The sequence below is a fragment of the Danio aesculapii genome, chromosome 13 (assembly GCF_903798145.1).
Source record: "Danio aesculapii chromosome 13, fDanAes4.1, whole genome shotgun sequence".
Classification (NCBI taxonomy): domain Eukaryota; kingdom Metazoa; phylum Chordata; class Actinopteri; order Cypriniformes; family Danionidae; genus Danio; species Danio aesculapii.
In genome coordinates this window covers 12,679,891-12,703,929 of record NC_079447.1, presented here as the reverse complement: position 1 = coordinate 12,703,929, position 24,039 = coordinate 12,679,891, and the positions used below count along the sequence as shown (strand labels likewise).

The 24,039-nt window shown below is 36.0% G+C and overlaps 1 protein-coding gene across 1 annotated transcript in view; it reads left to right on the top strand.

The window, feature by feature from the left end:
* hpse2 (heparanase 2) overlaps window positions 1–24,039 on the top strand; it is a 157,854-nt gene that overhangs the window by 85,382 nt on the left and 48,433 nt on the right. The window contains exon 6 of the mRNA XM_056470240.1: window positions 788–835. Within this exon, the coding sequence (XP_056326215.1) occupies window positions 788–835 (48 nt within the window). The remainder of the gene's footprint in view (window positions 1–787; window positions 836–24,039) is intronic.

Genomic DNA, 24,039 nt, shown 5'->3' with positions numbered 1-24,039 from the left:
ATTTCATTCAGAAATAGCTACAGTGTCTTGCGATTGTGTAACAGAATGACTCATGATGTGATTTAAAGTTTTGATCGAGTCTCAATATCTCACGCTGCGTCTCCTCTCAACTAAATGTTAATTCAAGAAGGAAAACCTGGGCCGACGTGAAGGCCAGAAATTCTGAGCATGTGAGCTATTTGTCATCATTTTGGCATGGGCCGCTCCGCTCGGTGTGATTTGTACTGTGCAGTTTAGGTGCGCCCATTTACTTTTGTGTTTTCCTGCCGGGACTCTTAAGCTCTCATAACTTTGGCAGGCTGCAATGAGACTTGCTATTACGACCACAAGTGCTTTTGTCGAAGTCTTCCTCAGAACGAGACGCCACCCCTTGCTGCTACCAGTCTCGTTCATATGGAAATGATAAATGCCGTTTTAATGCAGCAGACAGACGAAGGGAAAGAGAAGCAGACGAGAGGGGAATTATGGGACATTTTGGAGAGAAAAAGGGTGGTCACTGTTTTTCATTGTGGAACTTTGCCTCTCTGTCACATGAATAACTGTTTAGAAACTTCGCTCCCTATAAGGAGTTTTGTTCGCTGGTTTGATTGAGATTACTCAGCTCCCCGGTAAACTATCCTCACTGCACAGATTTGCTCGCAGCATGAGAGATCAGTGTCACCGCTGAAATAAACAGACACCTCTTGTTAGTTCTTGTCTGTGGGAGTTTTTCAAATGCCGACGCATTCGTTTTTTTCTAATTCATTAATAACCCGCACTAATCATTTTATTTTTCTCTGTTTTGCAGGTTTATGAAAAACGGCGGTTCTGTGGTTGATGCTGTAACGTGGCAACAGTAGGTATTTTACCTTTTTTAAATTATAACTTTTTATTACTTCCTATTGTTTATGGAAACTTGGAGAGCATCTCTCTAAAGATTAATGCAATGTCGCTGTGGTATGAAGTGTCAGTTGTTCTCAACCGGTGGGTCAAGACCTATAAATGAGTCGCAGGTCTGTTTAGATATAGCAGAGGAAAAACAATGCAAAATATATAAATAATAATATGCAACAAGCCATGCGGATAAAGGCGAAATTATTAGCCCTTTTGTGAAATTTGAATTCTTTTTCAAGTGTCTCCAAAGTGATGTTTAACAGAGCAAAGACATTTTTCACAGTATTTTCTAATATATTTTTTCATCTGGAGAAAGTTGTATTTCTTTTAGTTTGGATGGAATTATTTTTGTTAATAATTATTACTTAGGTCAAAATGATTAGCCTTATTAATTAAGAAATGTTTTTTGTAGGCTACAGAATAAACAGGCTTACCTAATCAACCAATCTTACTTACCCTGGTTAAGCCTTTAAATTGTACTTTAAGCTGAACATTATCTTGCAAAATAACTAGTAAAATGTCATGTACTGTCATTATGGTCAAGATAATGGTTATTATTAGTTATAATTAATATTATTAGTACGCTGTAAAACGCTGTTAAGGTAACTCAAACCGTTTGAGGAAACCGATTGCAACAAACCATTTAAGTTCAAAAACTAATCCTAATGAGTACTGTAAACTTACTCCATTTGAGTAAATGAAGTAATGATTTATTTCTTATGAGAAGCAGTTTCACTTTGGCTGTGCATCACAGTAGGGAAGAAAGGGCTATTGCAACTTCTGTTTTGTGCATACATTTTTATTTATTTACAAAATGATGTACAAGGAATCGGTGGCTCAGTGGTTAGCATCATAATAGGTTCCCTTTAAAAATAGTGATAAATAGTATTTAAATGGTATTATTATTATTATGATTATTATTATTATTATTATTATTATTATTATTATTATTATTATTATTATTATTATTATTATTATTATTATTATTTAACTACTTCTACACTACACTACACTATAATTTAGATTAGTACATACAGTATAATGTACACTACCTGACAAAAGTCTTGTCGCCTATTCAAGTTTTAGGAACAACAAATAATAACTTGACTTCTAGTTGATCATTTAGTATTAGAATGATTTAGTATTTACCAAAATAAAATTTGATCATGCCTTGATTTTTAATGATTTAATTAGGACAGTAAGATCTGACTTTGCTTAGACAAAAGTCTTGTCACTTAACAGAAATAATGTACAGTGTAAAATATAAAGTCATGGTGCAGTGGGAAAATAATTATTATTGTGCATGACACCCATGAGCTTAGAGGACTGCATCCATACATCTCTGCAATGACTCAAATCACTTCTTAATAAAGTCATCTGGAATGGCAAAGAAAGCGTTCTTGCAGGACTCCCAGAGTTCATCAAGATTCTTTGGATTCATCTTCAATATCTCCTCCATCATCTTACCCCAGACATGCTCAATAATGTTCATGTCTGGTGACTGGGCTGGCCAATCCTAGAGTACCTTGACCTTCTTTGCTTTCAGGAACTTTGATGTGGAGGCTGAAGTATGAGAAGGAGCGCTATCCTGCTGAAGAATTTGCCCTCTCCTGTGGTTTGTAATGTAACGGGCAGCACAAATGTCTTGATAGCTCAGGCAGATCTCTCGCACACCCCATCCTGAATGTAACCCCAAACCATGATTTGTCCTTCACCAAACTTGATGGATTTCTCTGCGAATCTTGGGTCCATGTGGGATCTTTCTGCCACTTTTCCAAATGATCAACTAGAAGTCAAGTTATTATTTATTGCTCTTACAACTGGGATCGATGACAAGACTTTTGTCAGGTAGTGTGTGTGTGTGTCATCAGCTATACTGTTCTTCAGGCATCTACCGAAGCATGGAGACTCTATTCCCCTCCTCCACCTTAATTTCTAACACCTGTGAGGTGGGATAATGTGCTGGAAGGTAAATTTACACTCCCAGCAAACACATGGAGGCCTCTAATTGAGCCTTTTTCCCTAATCTGGTTAAGTACCATTACTGAGAAGTGTTGTAAAAGATGTCAAGAGTTGGTGTACGTTCAATAGCACTTCCCACTTAAAACAATTAACATTCCGTTCACGTATTCAGTAAAACATTTCGATTCTACGACTACTCGTTTTGTGTCATTTATTTTATTACAAATTCAATAAAATCTGTGCACAATTTGCAGTTCAACATAACTGTTTTCTATCGTAGTACAATGCAACGTGAATTTATTCCTGTGAGGCAAAGCTGAGTTTTCCCACAGACACACACACACACACACACACACACAAATAGATATTTGTATTTTGCTATGAAATCGAATACTTCATAGTATGAGTAAAATGTACATTTAATGCTTCACCTGCGACATTAAAGACTCTTTTAAGCTATTAGAGCAGCTGTTTTCCTAAGGCTAAAGGATTTTAACCTGTAATGTTTTTCATCTCTAAACAACCACTTGGCAAAAACCTTCAATCCTATTAACTTCTCATGGATTAGAACACCGTGTCTTCTAATTAGCCATTGTGTCTTCCTGGGTATACGTTTACACAACAAAAAATGTACTAAAATTGGAGACATTTTTTTCTTTGCGTTCAGATGATAGTGTTGCCAAAACAGATCCATAAAACAACAAATAACATGCATGCCTGTGCGCATAAGATTTCTCCCAAATGACACACTATACGCTATGCAATTATGCAGTATTTACTTAACCAGCTATAGTATGTCAACTTTATGGAGCTGTTTACACCTGGTCACTTCATGCGCTTTCTCTGATCAGGTATAGCTGTTTGATTTGAATTGCAGTGTTGGGCACGTTCCTTTAAAAGAGTAATTAGTTACTTCCCACAAATAGTAACATAATTATAAAGTAACTATTTACCAGGGAAAGTAATTATTGCGTTACTCTAAAACAATCTAATTTGACAAATGACTATAAAATAAATATAAAACATTGTGCACTAGTCTACAATATTTTTATGTTGTTGTGGGACAATGTGAGAGACAACAGCAGTATACCCTCTATTATATATCTAGACATTATTTACTTTAATTCTGTCTGAGTATTAAGTGTTTGTGGTGGAGAAAAATTCAATTGTCTTTGACGTCGTGGCTTCATTTTCTCCGTTAGTAGCTGAACTCACGTTATCACCTGCATAGCCACTAATGTTGTGGCCATGTGACGACGTGAGGTGCTTCATTCAATTAGATTTACTAGTCACCAACGAAGAGAAGCTCTTTTTTTTCCTGGGCATAAATTGCACGATACATAAACGTTCTTAAATTTTACCTCAACAAGGAGAAAGTAGTGCTTATATTTCCAGTTTGCAAATGCTACCTTTGAACTTGTTGGATTTGCCATCGTTCTGACTCCTGATCGTTGGTGTGTGCCACCGACTGTGCGTGTGTGTGAACACCTGCCCTACTCTGCCTCTGATTGGCAAACGATAGAAATGTACTCTATCCAAGCCAATCATCACGTTCTCAGTTACACCACGTTCACAGACACACCAATCATCATCACTGCTCCACTTCAGTGTTCTCAATTATAGTAACGCGCATTTTACTGTCAGTATTGGTAACAGTGTATGGCAAGCCGTTTTGACTTTTATTCATTCTCAGGATGTGTATTCTTGATATCAACAATTCAGTTCTTGATATCAGAAAAGGTAATTGACTTTATTCATTCTCAGGATGTGTATTCTTGATATCAACAATTCAGTTCTTGATATCAGAAAAGGTAATTGTTGATATCAATATTACATTTCAACTAGTAACAATGTTAATTGTTGATATCAGCAATGATGTCACCATTCACAGAAATACAATTGTTGATATCAAGAATTCGGATTCTTGATATCAACAATTTAATTCTTGATATCAATAATTTATATCCTGTTATCAATAAAAGGCAAAACAGCTATTCTGGCAAGCCATTTTTACTTTTATTGCTTAACCGGATATGAATTGTTCATGTCAATAATTAAATTGTTGATATGAAGAATCCAAATTCTGGATATCAACAACTTAATTGTTAATATCCAGAATGCGAATTGTTGATATCAGGAATTGCATTTCCACTAGTAACAATGTTAATCCTTGATATCAACAATTCAGTTTCACTAGTTAAAATGTTCATTCTTGATATCAGAAACTGAATTTCAACTATTAAGTATTATAGTTCTTGATATCTGTAATTGTATTTTCACTAGTTAAATGTCACCATAGACTGCCATTTAAATTTATTTGTTGATATCAAGAATTGATTATAAATTCACTTGTTAAAAATTACATTTTACATATCAGAAATACAAATCTTACTTTTAAAAGCATTTATTTTTTATATCAGTTGTCATATGGATACTAGTGCAAATGTCTATTCTTGATATCAACAATTAAATTGTTACTAGTAAAAATGTCCATTCCTGATATCAAGAACTTGATTTCACTGGTTGAAATGTTAATTTTATTATCTGCAATTATATTTCAACACGTTACATTTGTTATTTCTGATATCTAAAAATGTATTTCTGATATCAACAATTAGGGCAGTAATTTATGATATCTAAAATTGCTAATCTCACTTGTAACAATTACATTCATGATATCAGAAATTAACATTGTCACTAGTGACAAACCAATTGTGATATCAAAAATGAATATCTTTACTAGTTGAAAAGTATTTCTTGATATCAACAATTTAATTCCTGATATAAATTTTTCAACAATCAAATTATTGAAATCAAGAATTGCATTTTAACTAGTAGGAAATCAGTTCTTGATAGCAGCAATTAAATTTGAATGGCAGCCTATGGTGACATTTAACTAGTGAAAATTCAGTTCTTGATATCATAAATGTAATTGTTGATATCATAAATTTAATTCTTGATATCAACAATTACATTTATGATATCAACAATTACCTTTTTGATATCAAGAATGTTGATTGTTGATATCAATAATACACATTCTACATATACAATTTGATTACCCGTTACTGAACAAAATATCGCCATTAGTAACGGCGTTTATTTATAGCAACATTATTCCCATCACTGTTGATTTGTGAAAATGCTTACATTTACATTTAGCCTCTTAAATGTGTCTAAAAAAAAAGATGTTTGCTGTTTGTTCAAACTACTTATTTAAAATGAGTTGAAACAACACAATTTTTGTTGTTTTTTGGGGACAACTTAATTGTTTTCTGTTCAATACACTTAAATTTGTAAAAAACTAAAAACTAAACTCCATGTTGTCATTACACAAATATCTGAAACCCAGCATTTTTTAAAGTGCATGCAAATTTAGTTTGCTTAAACTTAAAATTCAGTGTATCTGATGCTTATTTTACTGTTGTTATTTTTACAGAAGCATAAGCTATGTATCTTGGTTGGCATGGGATTTGTAGTCCATGGAATTTGTACTTTACTTTTATAAATGTTCATTTATTCATTCATTCATTCATTTTCTTTTCAGCACAGTCCCTTTATTGACCCAGAATAGTCCCTTTATAGTCCCAGAATGAACTGCCAACTTATCTAGCATATGTTTTACGCAGCGGATGCCCTTCCAGCCACAACCCAACACTGGGAAACACCTATACAGTCTTGCATTTACACTCATACTCTAAAGCCAATTTAGCTTGTTCAAATCACCAATACCATAGGGAAACCCATGCTAACACGGAGAACATGCAAACTCCACACAGAAATGCCAACTGACCCAGCCGGGGCTCGAACCAGCGACCTTCTTGCTGTGAGGCGATCGTGTTATCCACTATGCCACTGTGATGCCCCTTTTATAAATGTAATTACAGAAATTAATTACTGGTGCAATTACATAGAGGTATTTAATCGAGCATAAGTACAATGATAAAGTATGATAATTGTAAAGAATTTTAATTTCAATGTAACTACATATTAGTGAGGCCACTTAATAGAAGTGGGGCCAAAACTTACATATGTGGTTTCAGCAACCAGATGCATTTAGACCTGTCCAATCCCAGACAACCTCCTGACTTGATTTTAGCAATTGCATTTATGTCCATCTTCAATGTGTTTTGAAGGGTGTTTACACCTGTCCTTTTCACAATCTGATGGCTATCTAATCAGAAAAAAAAACACATGAAGTGACCAAGTGGCTTAAACACCCCCCAAAAGGCTTTTTGTAATTTAGCATTACAGTCTGAAAGCTCCGTCTCCTTCACTAAACATTTAAAGCTGTTTCAGCTCAGTGCATGAAGTGTCCAACATTCCATACTCCATTTTCTTTTCAGTTAAATAAATGCCTCATCTGAGTATTTAACAGTGTTGTTTTCAAAAACCCTGCACTTTGAAATCTGCACCTTGAAATCAAAGATTCAGTTTTGAGTCAAAGAGTTCTGTTGTTTGGGGGGATGTTTTTTGGATCTCTCTTTGACTTTCCTTTTTAGTCCTCCGTTGACTTTTATTTTGAATTTGGTTTGTTTTATGTTGTTGTCATGTCTTTGTTCTCCAGCCCAGCCCTGATTGTGTCCAGGTGTGTCCTCATTAGTTGTAGCGTATTTATTCTGCCTTCCTTTGTCAGATTTGGGATTTTGCTGCATGTGTTCTCTGAATATAAAACCGGCCCATTTCTAGTGCTTGGAAGATGACGTGAAGAAAGCAAATGAAAATGCTACGGTTAGCTTGGCAGGTGTTCATTGGCAGCACAGCGGCCTTCTGGCAGCTAAATTGAGGATGATATATGGTGTAGTGATGCAGTGCTGCTGCGTTGTCTGATTATCAGTTGCCGTGTTTTATGTACCTGTCAGCTTTTTCACCAAACTGGTTTTTGAATCATGTGATGTCAGACATTTGAATGGTTTATGTGTTGTGTTTTCGCAGAAGCAGACGTTTATGAGCAATTCCATGCAAATGTGAACTTAGCTCATTGAACTTGAACTCATTAAGTTTTCACCAAAATAGAGAAACCCTTTCGAAGTTACCTGACAAAAGTCTTGTCGCCTATCCAAGTTTTGTGAACAGCAAATAATAACTTAAGTTTTAGTTGATCATTTGGTATCAGAAGTGGCTTATATGAAAGGCAAAGGCCTCTAGATTACAGTGATTTCACCAAAATAAAATATGATCATGCCTTGATTTTTAATGATTTAATTAGGACAGTAAGATCTGACTTTGCTTAGACAATATTAACTTACCAATTAACAGCAATAATGTACAGTATAGAACACAAAGGCATGGTGCAGTGGAAAAAGAATTAATATTATGTATGACTCCCATGAGCTTGGACGACTGCATCTATACATCATCTGTCATCTGGAATGGCAAAGATAGCATTCTTGCAGGACTCCCAGTGTTCATCAAGATTCTTTGGATTCATCTTCAATGCCTCCTCCATCATCTTACCCCAGACATGCTCAATAATGTTCATGTCTGGTGACTGGGCTGGCCAATCCTGGAGCACCTTGACCTTCTTTGCTTTGAGGAACTTTGATGTGGAGGCTGAAGTATGAGAAGGAGTGCTATGCTGCTGAAGAATTTGCCCTCTCCTTTGGTTTGTATTGTAATGGGCAGCACAAATGTCTTGATACCTCAGGCTGTTGATGTTGCCATCCACTCTGCAGATCTTTTGCATACTCCCATTTTGAATGTAAAGTTATCTGGAATGGCAAAGAAAGCGTTCTTGAAGGACTCCCACTCTGCAGATCTCTCGCACATACTGAGCGTAACCCCAAACCATGATTTTTCCTTCACCAAACTTGATGGATTTCTGTGAGAATCTTGTCTTCTATAGTATTTGTGATGATTGGTGTGCTATTCAACAGATAATTCATCAGAAAAATCGACCTTTCTTCCACTTTTCCAAATGATCAACTAGAAGTCAAGTTATTATTTGTTGCTCTTACAATTGGGATCGATGATAAGACTTTTGTCAGGTAGTGTAGGCTTGTATTTTACAGTGCTGGTTTTGGTCACATCCATACCGCATGTTTATTTTCTCATTTAAAATCTAAAAAAATGTACAGATTGATATTTTTCTGATCCCTTAACTCTGTGTTGTTGTTTTGGAAAATATAAACAGATGTTCCAATATAATGTTAACACACAGTATACTTTCTCTGTGAATTTGTTTTGAGTTTTTACTGCAAACTTCACACCCATAACAATGAAAATGCTCTTACATATCTTTACCTCTTATTATTACATTGTATTACATCATTTAGCAAATCAGGACAAAAGAATATATGTTTTGCAGCTTTCCAAGAAGTTGCAAACAAATCAAAGCCAAAAACTTCCTTATAAATAAGAGATGGACAGGAATCAAACAGAAAAATCCTTAAAATAGAGATGTGTGTCTTACAAATTGCACTTTTATTTTAGCCATAACTTCCAGTTTGACGTGTGAGGCAAGAAAACCAGGCTGTGCCAGATATCAGATCATTCATTTTGGGAAAGGAAGTTGTTATCGGGGTTAACAACGTACTTCTGTGGAACTTTATTTTCACTGATCATCACAGATCCAGCGCTGGATGTTGCATGAGGTGCAGAATTATTATTATTATTATTATTTTATGGATTTGGCTGAATGTCTGGACAGCTGCTCTTTGGCTGAATCTGACGAGTCGATGACAGAGTGTGTGAGAGTTTTGGGCTTGTTGACGAGACTGCTGCTTGTCGATTTGGTTTTCTGTGAAGTACTGAATGTTATTGTGAATTATGCGGATTTAAGTATATTTTCAGGATGAAGTTATCTAGTTGGCTGAGAGAGAAGAGGTTCTATTTGAACTGCATGCGAATGATTTTAAATAATCTTGGGAACACCCGTTAGAGTGGATTAAAACAATAGAAAGTGTGTTTTATGAATTTACTGTATATTATAGCTGTCATTAGCACACTGTAAAAAAAATATGATCAGTTAGTCCTGACAGCATATGTTTTTAGGTCATTTATTAAATATATTAATTTTCATTTATTATGTAACTTATTAAACTAAGCTAATCAGGTTCTAACTTAATTTTTTTTAAGTTACACAAGTTGTTTTAAGTCAGTTTAACGTAATATAAATTCAATGGTTCAATAAGGTTAAATGGATTCAGCTTAAACATTTAAAGAGCCCCTATTATGGGGTTTTGAAAATGACCTTCCATGCAGTGTGTAACAGCTCTAAGTGAAGTGAAACATCCAGCTAAGACTTAAATCTGAAAGTGCACCGTGTTTAAAACTTTAAAAGAGTCGAGTCATAGTACTTCATATATAGTTATATACATTAGATATATACATTAGATGTCCCCTACCCTGCTGTTGTCTATTAGAAGGAATGCATCAATAGAGCCGCCATTTTAGTACAAGGTTTAGTACAAAGCGCTCCTTTGAAATGAATGCGGGACCAAGGTGCAGTGAAGGACTGTGGCCATCCAAAAGCCATAGTTATACTCATATACACATATATTTATGATCGGGAGTTTCTCGGTGGTCAGTATGCAAATATTGTTTATAAATTACGAAAAATTATAAATTTACATCACTTTTCTACATTGATGGTGACCGCACGGACATTGCCGACAAAGAGCGAGTGTTTGTGTGCATGGAGATGTATTATCCTCCCTCCCTGTTTAATTTGATCTAATCCATGTACAGAAACACACCCCTCCCCCTGCTTTCACTTCTCATTCTGACGGAGGGAGCGATTCGTTTGTGAATGAATCCCCTTTATGACTCATTCACTTAGCCAACAATAATACAAGTTTCTGGCACCGCAGCATCTTGTTGTCATATTTCATAACATTGTTTGCTTCTTTTATTCAACAAAACTAGCATAAGCCTAGAATTTAGTGCGAGTTGGTGCTCCTTTGCCTTATGGTGAATGCAGTAGGTGACTGTATTATCATCAATAACGTTACTTGTTGAGCACAAAAGTTAACATACAAAAACGTTAAAACGAAATCTTACCTGAAATATGATGCCTTTGTGCTTTGTTTTCTTTGTTTGCTCGTTATTACACCTGTACACAGTGCTAATATCCAGCATCTTCAAATTGGCTCACTGTCTTGACTAGTGCGGCTGAACGACTTTTGTCCTAGGAGCACTGTACAATTGTGGTGGCGCTATTGACGCATGCTCAGGGTCCTTATGTGATATCTAGTGTATATTTCTATGATAGTACTTTTTTAGTAGATTTTTTCGTTAATCTTCACGGTAACGAGTCTTTAGCAGTGCCGGCGTGACATCGATACGGAACTCCCCGCCCATTTGCTGTACAAGCAGACCCGGGAAATTGGAAACCCCTGGCCCCGCCCACAAACACTGTAGCAGATCCTGTTTGAATCGTTGCAAAGACGCTGTGCTCTGAAATGTGAGGGAAAGTTAGTTTTATTTTCCCTACCCAAACATGTGAAGAGGCGGTGAAGAGTCAGTGGTTGAAGTTTGTTTTTGCAAAAATACCTCAGCATTATAGCCCCAGCCATTACTGTGTTCCTGTCATTTTTCTGACGAGTGCTTCAGTAATCAACACACTTACAACAGGAGATTCATCGGCTGTTTGTTAAAGAAAGGACCAGAAAAGACTATTGATGAATGGGACTTTGTCTGAGCTGGACAGGAACTTTACAGTACACAGTTCATGGATCAGTTTCTTCCTCCATTTCACAAGTGTAAGTAAGTGTGATTAAAATGGTGGCCTCTTGTTTTCTCTAGCTTGCAAACTATGTATTAAATTGTGTTTTGTTACTTGTAACCGCTTGTACTGCATCTGGTTAACTCTTTATATTCTCATATCGTGTCTAAAACCACGTTGAAAACGCAGCGCATGCCACTTTATGGTTTTAAACGCGTTTGTGTGCTCGTGATTCACTGCCGTTTGTCATTGCTATGGCCACCATTAGCTCTTCCTACACACGTGCGGGGGCCAAGTTTTAAAATAGTTCAGCTTTTTTCCACTGTGTGGATTAACACTGGATGTGTCACTGTTTTTACTTATGGTTAACAATAGAGCAATATGCTGGTGTTAAACTGCATTGCTTTAATACACTCCTGCATTGGGCTCACACATACACTCTGAACTTTTTTTAACTACCTTGAAATTGTTGATAAGCTGTGGTAGCATTTCTCTCTGTCTCACACTGAACAGTCGACCAATCACAACAGACTGGGTCATCACACCAATCAGCACAGATTAACATCGCGCTAAGGAGGGGTTTGGGAACAAATGAATTGCTGAACGAATCAAATGGGAGTCATTTGGGATTATTAGGTAAAAATAAATGCATATTATAAGACAATAAAAGTGTTTTTTGACCTTGCATGCATATCAGACTGTTGTTAGAGACCTCCAAAACCAAAATATGACAATTTTAATGCATAATAGGGGCTCTTTAAGGCATCCAGGATTTTTTTTGCAGTGCATTAGTTATACCAGCGTAACTTTCAGCTTTCATTATAAATTAATTCATGTTAACTTTTTTGTTGGCCAAAATAAAGCTTCTCTGAATAAACTTTTTTAAAATAAAGTTTTTTTAATTTATACTGAAATGTAAACGGTGGTTCAGTGGTTAGCACTGTCGCCTAACAGCAAGAAAGTCTCTGGTTTGAGTCCCAGCTGGGCCAGTTGACATTTCTATGTGGAGTTTGCATGTTCTCCTCATGTTGGCATGGGTTTCTTCTGGGTGCTCCAGTTTCCCTCACAGTCCAAAGACATGCACTTTACGTTAGGTGAATTGGGTTAAAAAAAATAGGCTGTAGTGTATGAGTGTGTATGTGAATGTGAGAGAGTATGGGTGTTTCCCAGTACTGAGTTGCGGCTGGAAGGGCATCCACTGCATAAAACATATGCCAGAATAGTTATCGATTCATTCTGTTTTGGCCACCTCTGATAAATTAGAGACTAAACCGAATGAAAATGAATGAATGTATTATTTATTTTATATGTAATTTTTTTTTTATTTTAGTAATTAATGAAACATAAAACTGTGTTGTTGAAATAAATATACAGTAGTAGACTTGTTAATGAAATATATTTCATTCTGTCAGACTTGTTGACTGAACATCAGGCTGGTCTGTCTCTTCGGTCATCAAACCAGAGATTATTATGTATCCCTAAGTCGAGGCTAATATGCAGGGGTGACTGTGCTTTTGCAGTAGCTGGTCCTAGATTGTGGAACGATCTGCCCCTCTGTATTAGGTCTAAACAATCTCTTGTTTTTTTTTGTAAATATAGGTTGAAACTTTTTTTATCATTTTATCAGTGAGAATTGTTTGTTTTATCTATAATTTTATTTCTTTCTCTTTGTGATTTGTATTGTGCCACACATTGGTTAACCTTTGGTTGTGTTTAATAGTGCTATATAAATAAAATTGACAATTGACAAATTATTAATAATAATGATAATGATTTCTGTTTTATTATTTTGAAAGAGAATTGAAAGTTGATTAAATGATGACAAATGAAAAACTATTATTATTTGTTTTGTTAATATGAAGTTGTGTTAAAAACATACAACATATTAGAGAAATGTAATGTTAGATACATATACGGTGCATCCGGAAAATATTCGTAATATCATAGTCTTCATGTCGGGGGGCTTTTCATAGTATTCGCTTTCACTTTTTAATGTTACTGCCTTATTCCAAAATGGATTCAATTCATTTATTTCCTCAAAATTCGACACACAATACCTCATAATGACAATGTGAAAAAAGATTTTTTGAAATAGTTGCAAATTTATTCTAAAAAATTAAAAAGCAGAACAATCACATGTACATTAGTATTCACAGCCTTTGCCGTGAAGCTCTAAGTTGAGCTCAGGTACATTCTGTTTCCACTGATCATCCTTGAGATGTTTTAGTAGCTTAATTGGAGTTCACCTGTGGTCAATTCAGTTGACTGGACATGATTTGAAAAGGCATACGTCTGTCTATATAGGTCCCAGGGTTGACGGTGCATGTTAAAGCACAAACCAAGCATGAAGACAAAGGAATTGACTGTAGACAGGATTGCCTTGAGGCACAAGGCTGGGGAAGGTTACAGAAAAATTTCTGCTGCTCTGAAAGTACCAATTAGCACAGTGGCCTCCAATATCTGTAAGTAGAAGATGTTTGGAACCACCAGGACTCTTCCCAGGGTTGGCCGGCCATCTAAGGTGAGTGATCGGGGAGAAGGGCCTTAGTCAGGGAGGTGATCAATAACCCGATGGTCATTCTGTCTGAGCTCCAGAGTTCTTCTGCAGAAAGAGGAGAACCTTACAGAAGGACAATTATCGGTGCAGCAATTCACCAATCAGACCTGTATGGTAGAGTGGCCAAACTTAAGCCACTCCCCGCCTGAAATTTGCCAAAAGGCAGACTCTCAGATCATACAAAACAAAATTCTCTGATCTGATGAGACTCCCCATCATGCTGTGGGGAGGTTTTTCAGCAGCAGGATCCGGAACACTAGTCAGGATAGAGGGAAACATGTACAGAATGCAGTAATGTACAGAGACATCCTAAATGAAAACCTGCTTCAGACTGCTCTTGACCTCAGACTGGGGCGACGGACAATGTTCCAGCACGACAATGTCCCAAAGCACACTGCCAAAATATCAATGAAGTGGCTTCACAACAACTTGGTGAATGTCCTTGAGTGGCCCAGCCAGAGCCTAGACTTAAATCCCCATTGAACATCTTTGAAGAGATCTGAAAATGGCTGTACACCGTCGCTTCCCATCCAACCTGATAGATCTTGAGAGGTACTGCAAAGAGGAATGGGCAAAAATTCCCAAAGACAGGTGTGCCAAACTTGTGGCATCATATTCAAAAAGACTTGAGGCTGTAATTGCTGCCAAAGGTGCATCAATAAAGTATTGAGCAAAGGCTGTGAATACTTCTGTACATGTGATTTTTCAGGTTTTTTATTTTTAATAAATTTGCAACAATTTTCAACAAAGCACTTTTTTTTCACGTTGTCATTATGGGGTATTGTGTGTAGAGTTTTGAGTAAATAAATGAATTTAATCCATTTTGGAATAAGGCTGTAACATAAAAAAATGTGGAAAAAGTGAAGCGCTATGAATACTTTCCAGATGCACTGTAGAACATACATATTATATCTCAGGCAAAAAGACACTTTCAGATCTTACATATGCTTTGTATTTTCTTCCCTTTAACAGCAGCAATATATAGTAAGACATGGGGATTCCTGCAAAAGAATGAGCAATTTTTTTTTTTCGAATGATATTTAAGAGTAAGTAATTTTTCATAGTATTTTCTCTAATATTTTTTTCCTCTGGAGGAAAGTCTTATTTGTTTTATTTCAGCTAGAAATAAGACAAATACAAGCAGTTTATATTTTCTTAAAACCATTTTAAGGTCAATATTATTAACCCTCTTAAGCAATATTTATTTTTGATTGTCTACAGAACAAACCACTAATGACTTACCTAATTAACCTAACTTGCTTAATTAACCTAGTTAAGCCTTTAAATTGCACTTTAAGATCAATTCTAGTATCTTAAAATTATCTAGTTAAGTATTATGGACTGTCACTATGGCAAAGATAAAAGAAATCAGACGCTGGCGCCCCAAATGTGAACTATTGGTCCGTTAAGGCCATCAGAATAATGAAAAAAAGAAAAAATGTGTTTTGTTGCTCCCTGAACCAGCTCGTCTGGAGAAGAGATATTGTTGTGATGCTGTTATATCCTCAGTGCTGAGCTGAAGTCTGACCTGTGCACTCGCTGCCGCCTGCTGAGACAGACAAACCGAGTTTCAGGGCAGCGGGAGTTTTCCTGTCTGATATCATGAGAAATCACAGATGCTGTGTTCAGAGAGCTCAGGCCAAATAGCCAAGCCTTTTCACATCTTGTCCTAGTTTTTTCACTCCTCATCCTTGTTGAGCGATCCTTCAAAGCTCTTGACTTGCTCGACATCGCACTGCACGATGGCGAACCTTTAATAATCAGAAACAAGCTCATTAGCGAATGGCCGCTCTCTTTTATCTCCCAACACAAATGACGGCTCTATGTGCTTTCAGGGACTTTAATTAGTTCCATGCTGAGTGGCTTTGAATTATTCAGTAATGAGAAACTCCAAGTGTTTTATCAAGTGCATGCAATAGCTGCGGTCACTAAAAGTTATAAGGGCATAAACAGGTTTGCATTTCTCCCTCAATTAGACCGGCCTCCTGCGTCTGCAGATAGAGGGTGGGCTAAACGGACTCATTGATCCAGAGGTCAACCCTGATTAAAGGAAGCAGAAGTAGGAAAGGGTGTCAAGGAGGGGAGTTTTATTAAAACGCCACCTCCTTTAGTCAAACTCAAGCCAGATGCGCTCACTTTCTGATTGGCGCTCGCCTTCTGATTGGATGATCATTTATAGTAATTAATCAGAGCCTCACAAGCTACATTGTAAAAAAATCTGTTAATTGACAGATTCTGTATTTTGTATTTAAGTGTTTTCCGTTTATTTACGGTTGTAAATTGCATTATGGAATGTTGATCTCTGCTTTGTCAACTTTTAATGAAAATTCAACTGTACAATTTAACATAATGAGCTCTATTTTAATGATCTAGACACAAAGTCTAAAGTACAAGGTGCAAAAGAAGCATTAAGATCATGTCCGAATCCAGTTTTGCTATTTTAAGGATGGAAAAATACAGTTTGCGCCATGGTGCATGGTCTAACAGGGTTGTGCTTATTCTCCTAATGAGTTATGGGTGTGTTTTAAGTATAACATGCATTACACCAGAGTTTCGTCTCTCATTCCCTTTAAGAGTCAGTTGCGTCACGCTATAGCACATTTGCTATTTACATGGCGGACTTTGTAAGTGGAAAAACTGAATGCTTCACTAGCGAGAAAATAGTTAAACAGACCATCTGCAGTAAGGATAAAAAATGAGCCTCCTCCATTCAGCGTCTTTACTATCTCTTTACTTTACTTTTACTCTTTACGCCTTTTCTTTTCATGGATAAGGAAACGGTGTTGTACTCACTCTACTGAAAACATCCATTAGCCTACATATGTAGTTTCATTTGTTAAGTGCAAAGATTTATTTCAAAATTATTTCTAAATTCAGTTATAATTTCCAGCAAACGAACAAATGAACAATAATAACAAGGTGTCGTCAAAAAACTGAGTTATAGCCAAACACAAGTCTTATTCTTATGCCCCATATGATGATGCATAAATCTCCAAAACCCCACAGGTGGACAATTTTAAACTAGTTTTTATTAAAACAAATATAAATATGCATATAATAAATAATACTGCTAATAATAATAGCATTATACAAATGCAAATTGTCATGAATAAACTGAAATTTTATATTAAACAAGCGTTTGGACCTGCATAGGCGCATAACTAACACATGATCGTTTTGAACTTGGTCAAGACTTGAAAAGGACTTTGTCAGGATCCAGTTTTTTTTAGATCAACTTCGTCTTTCTCTGAATCACAACCTTTTAGTGTGATTAAAATGGTTGCTTTCTTGTTCTCTGTAGAATGTTTATTTCTGCCAAAAATATATGTAGTTGTGTGTGTTGTGTTCATTATGTTCAACTGGTAGGTCTCTAGGTCTCCAACTAAACCAATCTTCTGTGGAATGTGGAAATTGATGTGCTTTGAAACCCATTCATTTCAATGGCTTAAGCCATGCTGACCAAAGCGGACACATTGCTGTGTGCACCGTAGCTTGTACTTATTTTACAGTCAAAGTACAAAATAGATCAACTTTTGCCACTGCATAGAAATGTGTCGATAAATACTGAACGTTCTGTTGTTGTTATTACCTGGAGTTATGATCAAGAACGGAGCAATACGCTGGTGTATAAATTGCTATGCTTTATTCATACATTCTTGTATTTGGCTCACACTGTACCCTGGAAATATTTGAAAAAACAATTAAGTTGCTTAGCACTGTTGCCTCAGAGCAAGAAGGTCGCTGGTTCGAGCCCCTGTTGGGCCAGTTGGCATTTTTGTGTGGAGTCTGCATGATCTACCCAAGTTTGCGTGGGTTTCCTCCGGGTGTACTGGGTTCCAAATACTGGGTTGTGGCTGGAAGGACATCCACTGCGTAAACATATGCCGGAATAGTTGGCGTCTTATTCCACTGTGGTGACCCCTGATAAATAAGGAACTAAGCCAAATGAATTAATGAATGAACAACCCACCGTATGCTTTACATGATTTATGGCACTTTCAGTCCCGCTCATGTAACGTACATGTGTTTTTTTCTGTAAGAGTTTCCACAAAAATTTGATTGACGGGTAATTTGATCAATCATAGTGCTAATATTTAGATTAACATAACTTTTGAAGAAAATATGTGACAATATGCTCATATAGGTCTTGAAACACATGCAATGGGTTTCCAGACAGACTGGGGAATGTACAAACTCATGTCTACTCTTCAGAAAGAAGCTCCTGGATACTGAGATGGTAGAAAATACAGATTGTTTTGCTTTTAAGCATATAAAGCGCAGTGTTTTGTTGCTATTGGGAGTATAAATCAATAAAAAATTCAAATGATGTCTTACTCTTGTCTGTATAAACAAAAATGACAGAGTGCTTTTAGTCTAGAAAGCTCTAAATGTGTCTTGTGAAGGTTGAGTTACAGTGTGCATTTGTGGGAAGCTTTGATGCTTTTAACTCAATGACAGTGAAATAAAACTGCGTCCCACCCCCTCCCTCACTCTGCAGCTTAGCTACGCCCACTTTTGCAGCATTTATCAATGCTGTGGTGGGAAATGACTGCTGCTGAAACAAGAGTTTTCACGACCCTTCATATAAAAGTTTTGGCTGAAATACATCATGCATAAAACGATAGTATATTAGTTTTTTATGATGCTTAATGTCAGTGGTGGAAAGAGTACCAAAAAATCATTCCGCTCAATCCACTGTGGCGACCCCTGATAAATAAGGGACTAAGCCAAAGGAAAATGAATGAATGAATGAATTGTGTGAAACCCAGCATTTTTACAGTGTAGTAAAGTACAATTCGTGATGTTTTATGAATTTACTGTATATTATAGCCGTCATTAGCACACTGTAAAAAATTATATGATCTGTTAGTCCTGACAGCATTTGTTTTTAGGTCATTGTAACTTATTAAACTTAAAAACTAAGACTAAAAAGTTAGTCAGGTTCTAACTTATTTTTTAAGTTACACAAGCTGTTTTAAGTCAGTTTAACATAATATAAGTTCAATGGACTCATAAGGTTAATTTAATTTTGCTTAAAAGTTTAAGGCAACCATTTTTTTTACAGTGCATTAGTTATACCAGTGTAACTTTCAGCTTTTATTGTAAATGAAGTCATGTAAACTTTTTTTGTTGTCCAAAATAAAGTTTCATTGAATAAATTTACTGTTTTTATTTACACTGAAATGTATTATTTATGGTGTCATGGTGGTTCAGTGGCTAGCACTATCGTCTCACAGCAAGAAGGTCACTGGTTGGAGTTCCGGCTGAGCCAGTTGGTGTTTCTGTGTGAAGTTTGCATGTTCTCCTCATGTTGGTGTGGGTTTCCTCCAGGTGCTCCAGTTTCCCCCACAGTAATAGATGTGGTATAGGTGAATTGAACAAGCTAAATTGGCTGTAGTGTGTGTGAATGAGAGTGTATGGGTGTTTCACAGTATGGGGTTGCGGCAGGAAGGGCATCCGCTGTGTAAAACATATGCTGGAATAGTTGGCGGTTCATTCCGCTGTGGCGACCCCTATTAAATAAGGGACTAAGCCAAAGGAAAATGAATGAATGAATGAAATGTGTGGAACCCAGCATTTTGTACAGTGTAGTAAAGTACAATTCCTGATTAAATAAACCATCTCAAATTCAGTAATTTGAATATTTATCATTCGTTACTTTCGCCACTGTGTATTGTTTATGTATTTTTACTATTACGGTTAAATACCATCCTTTTGGGTTTAGAGGCAACATCTAAAACAATGCTGATATTAAACATAAGAATAAAAAATTAACATTAAAAACTAAAACATAAGAATTCAATTAAGTGTACTGAGCTCTGAAAGAAGAGCCTCTTAGCAGTAAAGCCTTCCTCTAATTCATTCTTTATCTCTTACATTAGGAGTCTCTGTTTTCCATGAAGCACATACACGTTTCTTTTACTCCTCCTTCAGACGTGCTCCCAGTTCTAAATTCAGAAGTCTGTTTGTTGAGGAGTACCTTCCAAGTGAGGTCCAAAGCACCACAAATGGAGACGCATTAGCTAAATATAATACTAGGGAGGTTGAGAGATGCTCATCGCTGTTTGGGATCCAAAGATAATGAAGATTTGTAGCCTCCAGAGCTGCGCAGCTTTAATCCCATAGAGACTGTAAATTAGGCGGGTCAGTGTCCACAGAGATCCACTATTCCTGCAGACACGTCAAGATCTTCAGACGTATTGCTTGGAAATGGTGCAGTTCATTGAGGCCCTCTTTCCACACCCTCATCCAGATGGCCAGGCCCACAGCTACTTCATCCCAGCAGCTCCTCTCGCTGACCAGAAGGAACTCTGCGTCTCGTCACCGCTGTCTCCTTTTACATCTTTATATAATTCACGGCCTAAATCTGGTAGTTATTTCACGTGTAAATCTGCAGACCGGCCTTTAATGCCTTTAATTCATATGTTGAACTTTGCTCACTGAAGTGGGAAAATGTGGATTGTGTTATTTCGTATCGTACCGGTAACATCTAGATTGATAGCTATGCCGTTTTTTTGCTGTTTGCTTTTATTAGATGTTATTCCAGTCACATGCCTTTGTTTCCTGAGGGAAAATAATGTATCATTTCTACATTTAAATTACTTTTAGCTATTCTTAGACATAATTATCAGATTTTGTAATAATAAAAGGAGTAAGTATGTGCATATAAGCACAAGATGTTGTTGTATTATACAGATGAATGTTATTAAATTGATTTCATACATTGTATGGATGTGCAGATGAACTATTAAAATGCAAAACATTTTTTCACACACACACACACATATATAGTATAACACAATGCTTTTTCATATTGCTATGAACGGTAATTTATGTTATAGTTCATATATATATTATGTTATTGTCTATATACAGCAGGGGTGTCCAAACCCGGTCCTGGAGGGCCGGTGTCCTGCACAGTTTAGCTCCAACTTCCAACTTCCAAAGTAGGCAAAGAAACGACGAAGGTCGATGTATCTTTGATTCATTTGATTTATATATATATATATATATATATATATATATATATATATATATATATATATATATATATATATATATATATATATATATATATATATATACACACACACACATACACACTGCACAGCTGTGGTTTGCTGACTAACTAAAAAACGAGTTCAGGAGCGGGATTCTGCCACCGTTTTTATATCAAATTTAAAGGGGACTGAGGCGATCATTTAGTAGTGTACAGGTTATCGCAAAGGTGTTAGGGGGGCTGAATGGAGATACAGGAGGGCTAAAGCGACGCCCATGCTGTTTTATAATTTTACTTGAACGTTTCAGTGAGACTTCATTCAGCTGATTTGTTGTGATCTTCAAAAAACTCAAATACTCAATACACAAAAATTAGGGAAGTCTAATCACCAAAACAAGTGAGTATACCGAGAGTACGATCCTCAGAAGTCGTAATACCCAAACAGCTCGTGGAAAAAAGTAGGCATACTGAGTATACGTGCGTATAGCAAGGACTACACCACTGGTTGGAACTAAAATATGCAGGACACCGGCACCGACACAGGACTGAATTTGGACACCACTGATATATAGCCTAGAGTCATTTCCCAATATTTCTCTGTTGCAAACGGGATAGCACAATAATTAACCCGGAAAAAGCCAAAGCAAACACTAGCAGATTACTATGGTATAAATATAGCACTACATCATACAAAAGAGAGAGAGATTGATTTAGAATGTCACTTACCTGTTTTTGAATGATTTGATCAGCTAGATCAAAATTTGATCAGTAGTTCAATACAAAAGGAAAACGCTGAGTTTTTCTCCTCTAAGAACTTATTCTTATTCCGGCGTTGCACGCTGCAGAAGTTGGGAAATTCTTAACTTTTCAAGTGCCATTGTAAGCGTCAGTCAATCAGATTGCTTCATGCAAATACTCCAGCTCAGACAATAGCCGATTGCAGACTTATTTCAATGGCTGATGCTGCTATGACGATCTCATCAGATACAACTTCAGACACACCCTCCGTCAAGTGTTGACGCTGAAGCCCCATGTGAATCAGTCAAGAGTGCTGTTATTGCAGAATATTGCACAGCTATCATCCGATCAGATTCAATAACCAGACAGAACTGTTGAATATATATGTATATATAAATATATAGTTTATATAGTTTATATATTTAAATAGCTTTATAATTAAACACAATAGAAAACACAGGTTTTGAATATTATTAGTGATGTTATGTTATAATAAATATTAATGTATGATATGTTTTAATTATCTGATTTAGTTACATTAGTCCAAAATTTAATTTAATTTAATTTAATTTAATTTAATTTAATTTAATTTAATTTAATTTAATTTAATTTAATTTAATTTAATTTAATTTAATTTAATTTAATTTAATTTAATTTAATTTAATTTAATTTAATTTAATTTAATTTAAAGCATGAAATAAACTGAAAGAAAGGGCCTGAGATCAGAGATCGGGGTCAGTGTGACTATTTTAAGAAAATGTATCATTTTATATTGTAATAATTTTTTTTCATAAATCATATTAATATGCATTGGTGGAAAGAGAACTGAAAAATCATATTTAAGTAAAGGTACCATTACTTGCCTTAAAAAGTAGTGCGAGTAAAAAAAGTATCTGTTGTAAATATTACTCAAAGTATGAATAAAAAGTAGACCATTCAAAAGTACTTAAGTATAGTGAGTAGTGAGTATTACGCTGGGAAAAGCTGATGCGTTTACATGTAATTTGTGAATGTGTGTAAACGTAACATTCTGTAGTGCATTTAGTCATTTCCTAGCAGGCACACTACATCATAAGATATTAATATTAGGTTTAATTTAGGTTGTGATGTCAGGTGACCAAAATTCAATATCTAGCCAGCGTCTGAGGAGAATGTTAAGTCACACTTTATTTTGATGGTTCATTTAAATTATAGATGGCTCATTACATTATAAGTAGACTTTTAGGTTGGGGTTAGGGTTGAAGCTAGGGTTAGGGTTAGTGTAAGTTGACATGTACTTGCAAAGTTTCTTATAGTCAGTTAAATGCCTGTTGAAGGAGCAGTATCAACAGATATTAAGCAGACAGTCTACTAATACTCAAATGGACCATCAAAATAAATTGAATACCCAATGTTATTTTAATGTTCAATAATGACGTCAAATGATGTTGATATTTGGTTGATTTTTAGGTTGTGTTAGAAAGTGACCAAAATCCAACATCGCGCCAACATCTTAAACCAACATACTGACGTCAAATACTGACATTTAATCGTCAGGTATGACAACCAAAATGCAACGTCTGACAAACGTCAAAGTGGTAGCGTTCACACAGTGTCAAGCTGTAACATGATTAGACATTGATATTTGGTTGATTTTAGTTTTAGATGTTGGACATTGATGTCGGCCTGATGTTGAGTTCTTACATCAACCCGATTTTCATTTCCAAACAAAAAAAATGCAACGTCCCCATGAAATTGGGGTATAACTTCAATTTGATTTTATGTTGACGTCTTGTCCCTGATGGGTGTTTAAGGCCATTTTGGTCTTCATACAGTAAACATCCGTCATCTTCCCATCAGTGACATGCATCTAAACATTCTCTGGGTCAATGCATGTAAAGATTTTTTTGGACACATTTATGGTACGGTACGGTTCAGGTTGGTACGGGTCACCTTTATCAGGCTTGAGTTTCCACTACCAAGCGTACCCTTTTGGTGGGCGTGGTGTATGACAGAAAGTTTCAGTCGACGTCATTTTCGCTCGAGGAAATGTTTACAGTAAAGCTGTACAGGTCGCTCACATATCATATGAGAAGCACTTCTCATAAAACAGATGTTTTACACATAAATACTTCACACATAACTTTTCTATGAACATAAGTTGATTATAACTGCAGATCTATGACAGTGCGAAACACCCTACTGTAACGTCTGTAATTATATTAAATAAATAAATAAATGAACATATATAAACACATACAGCCC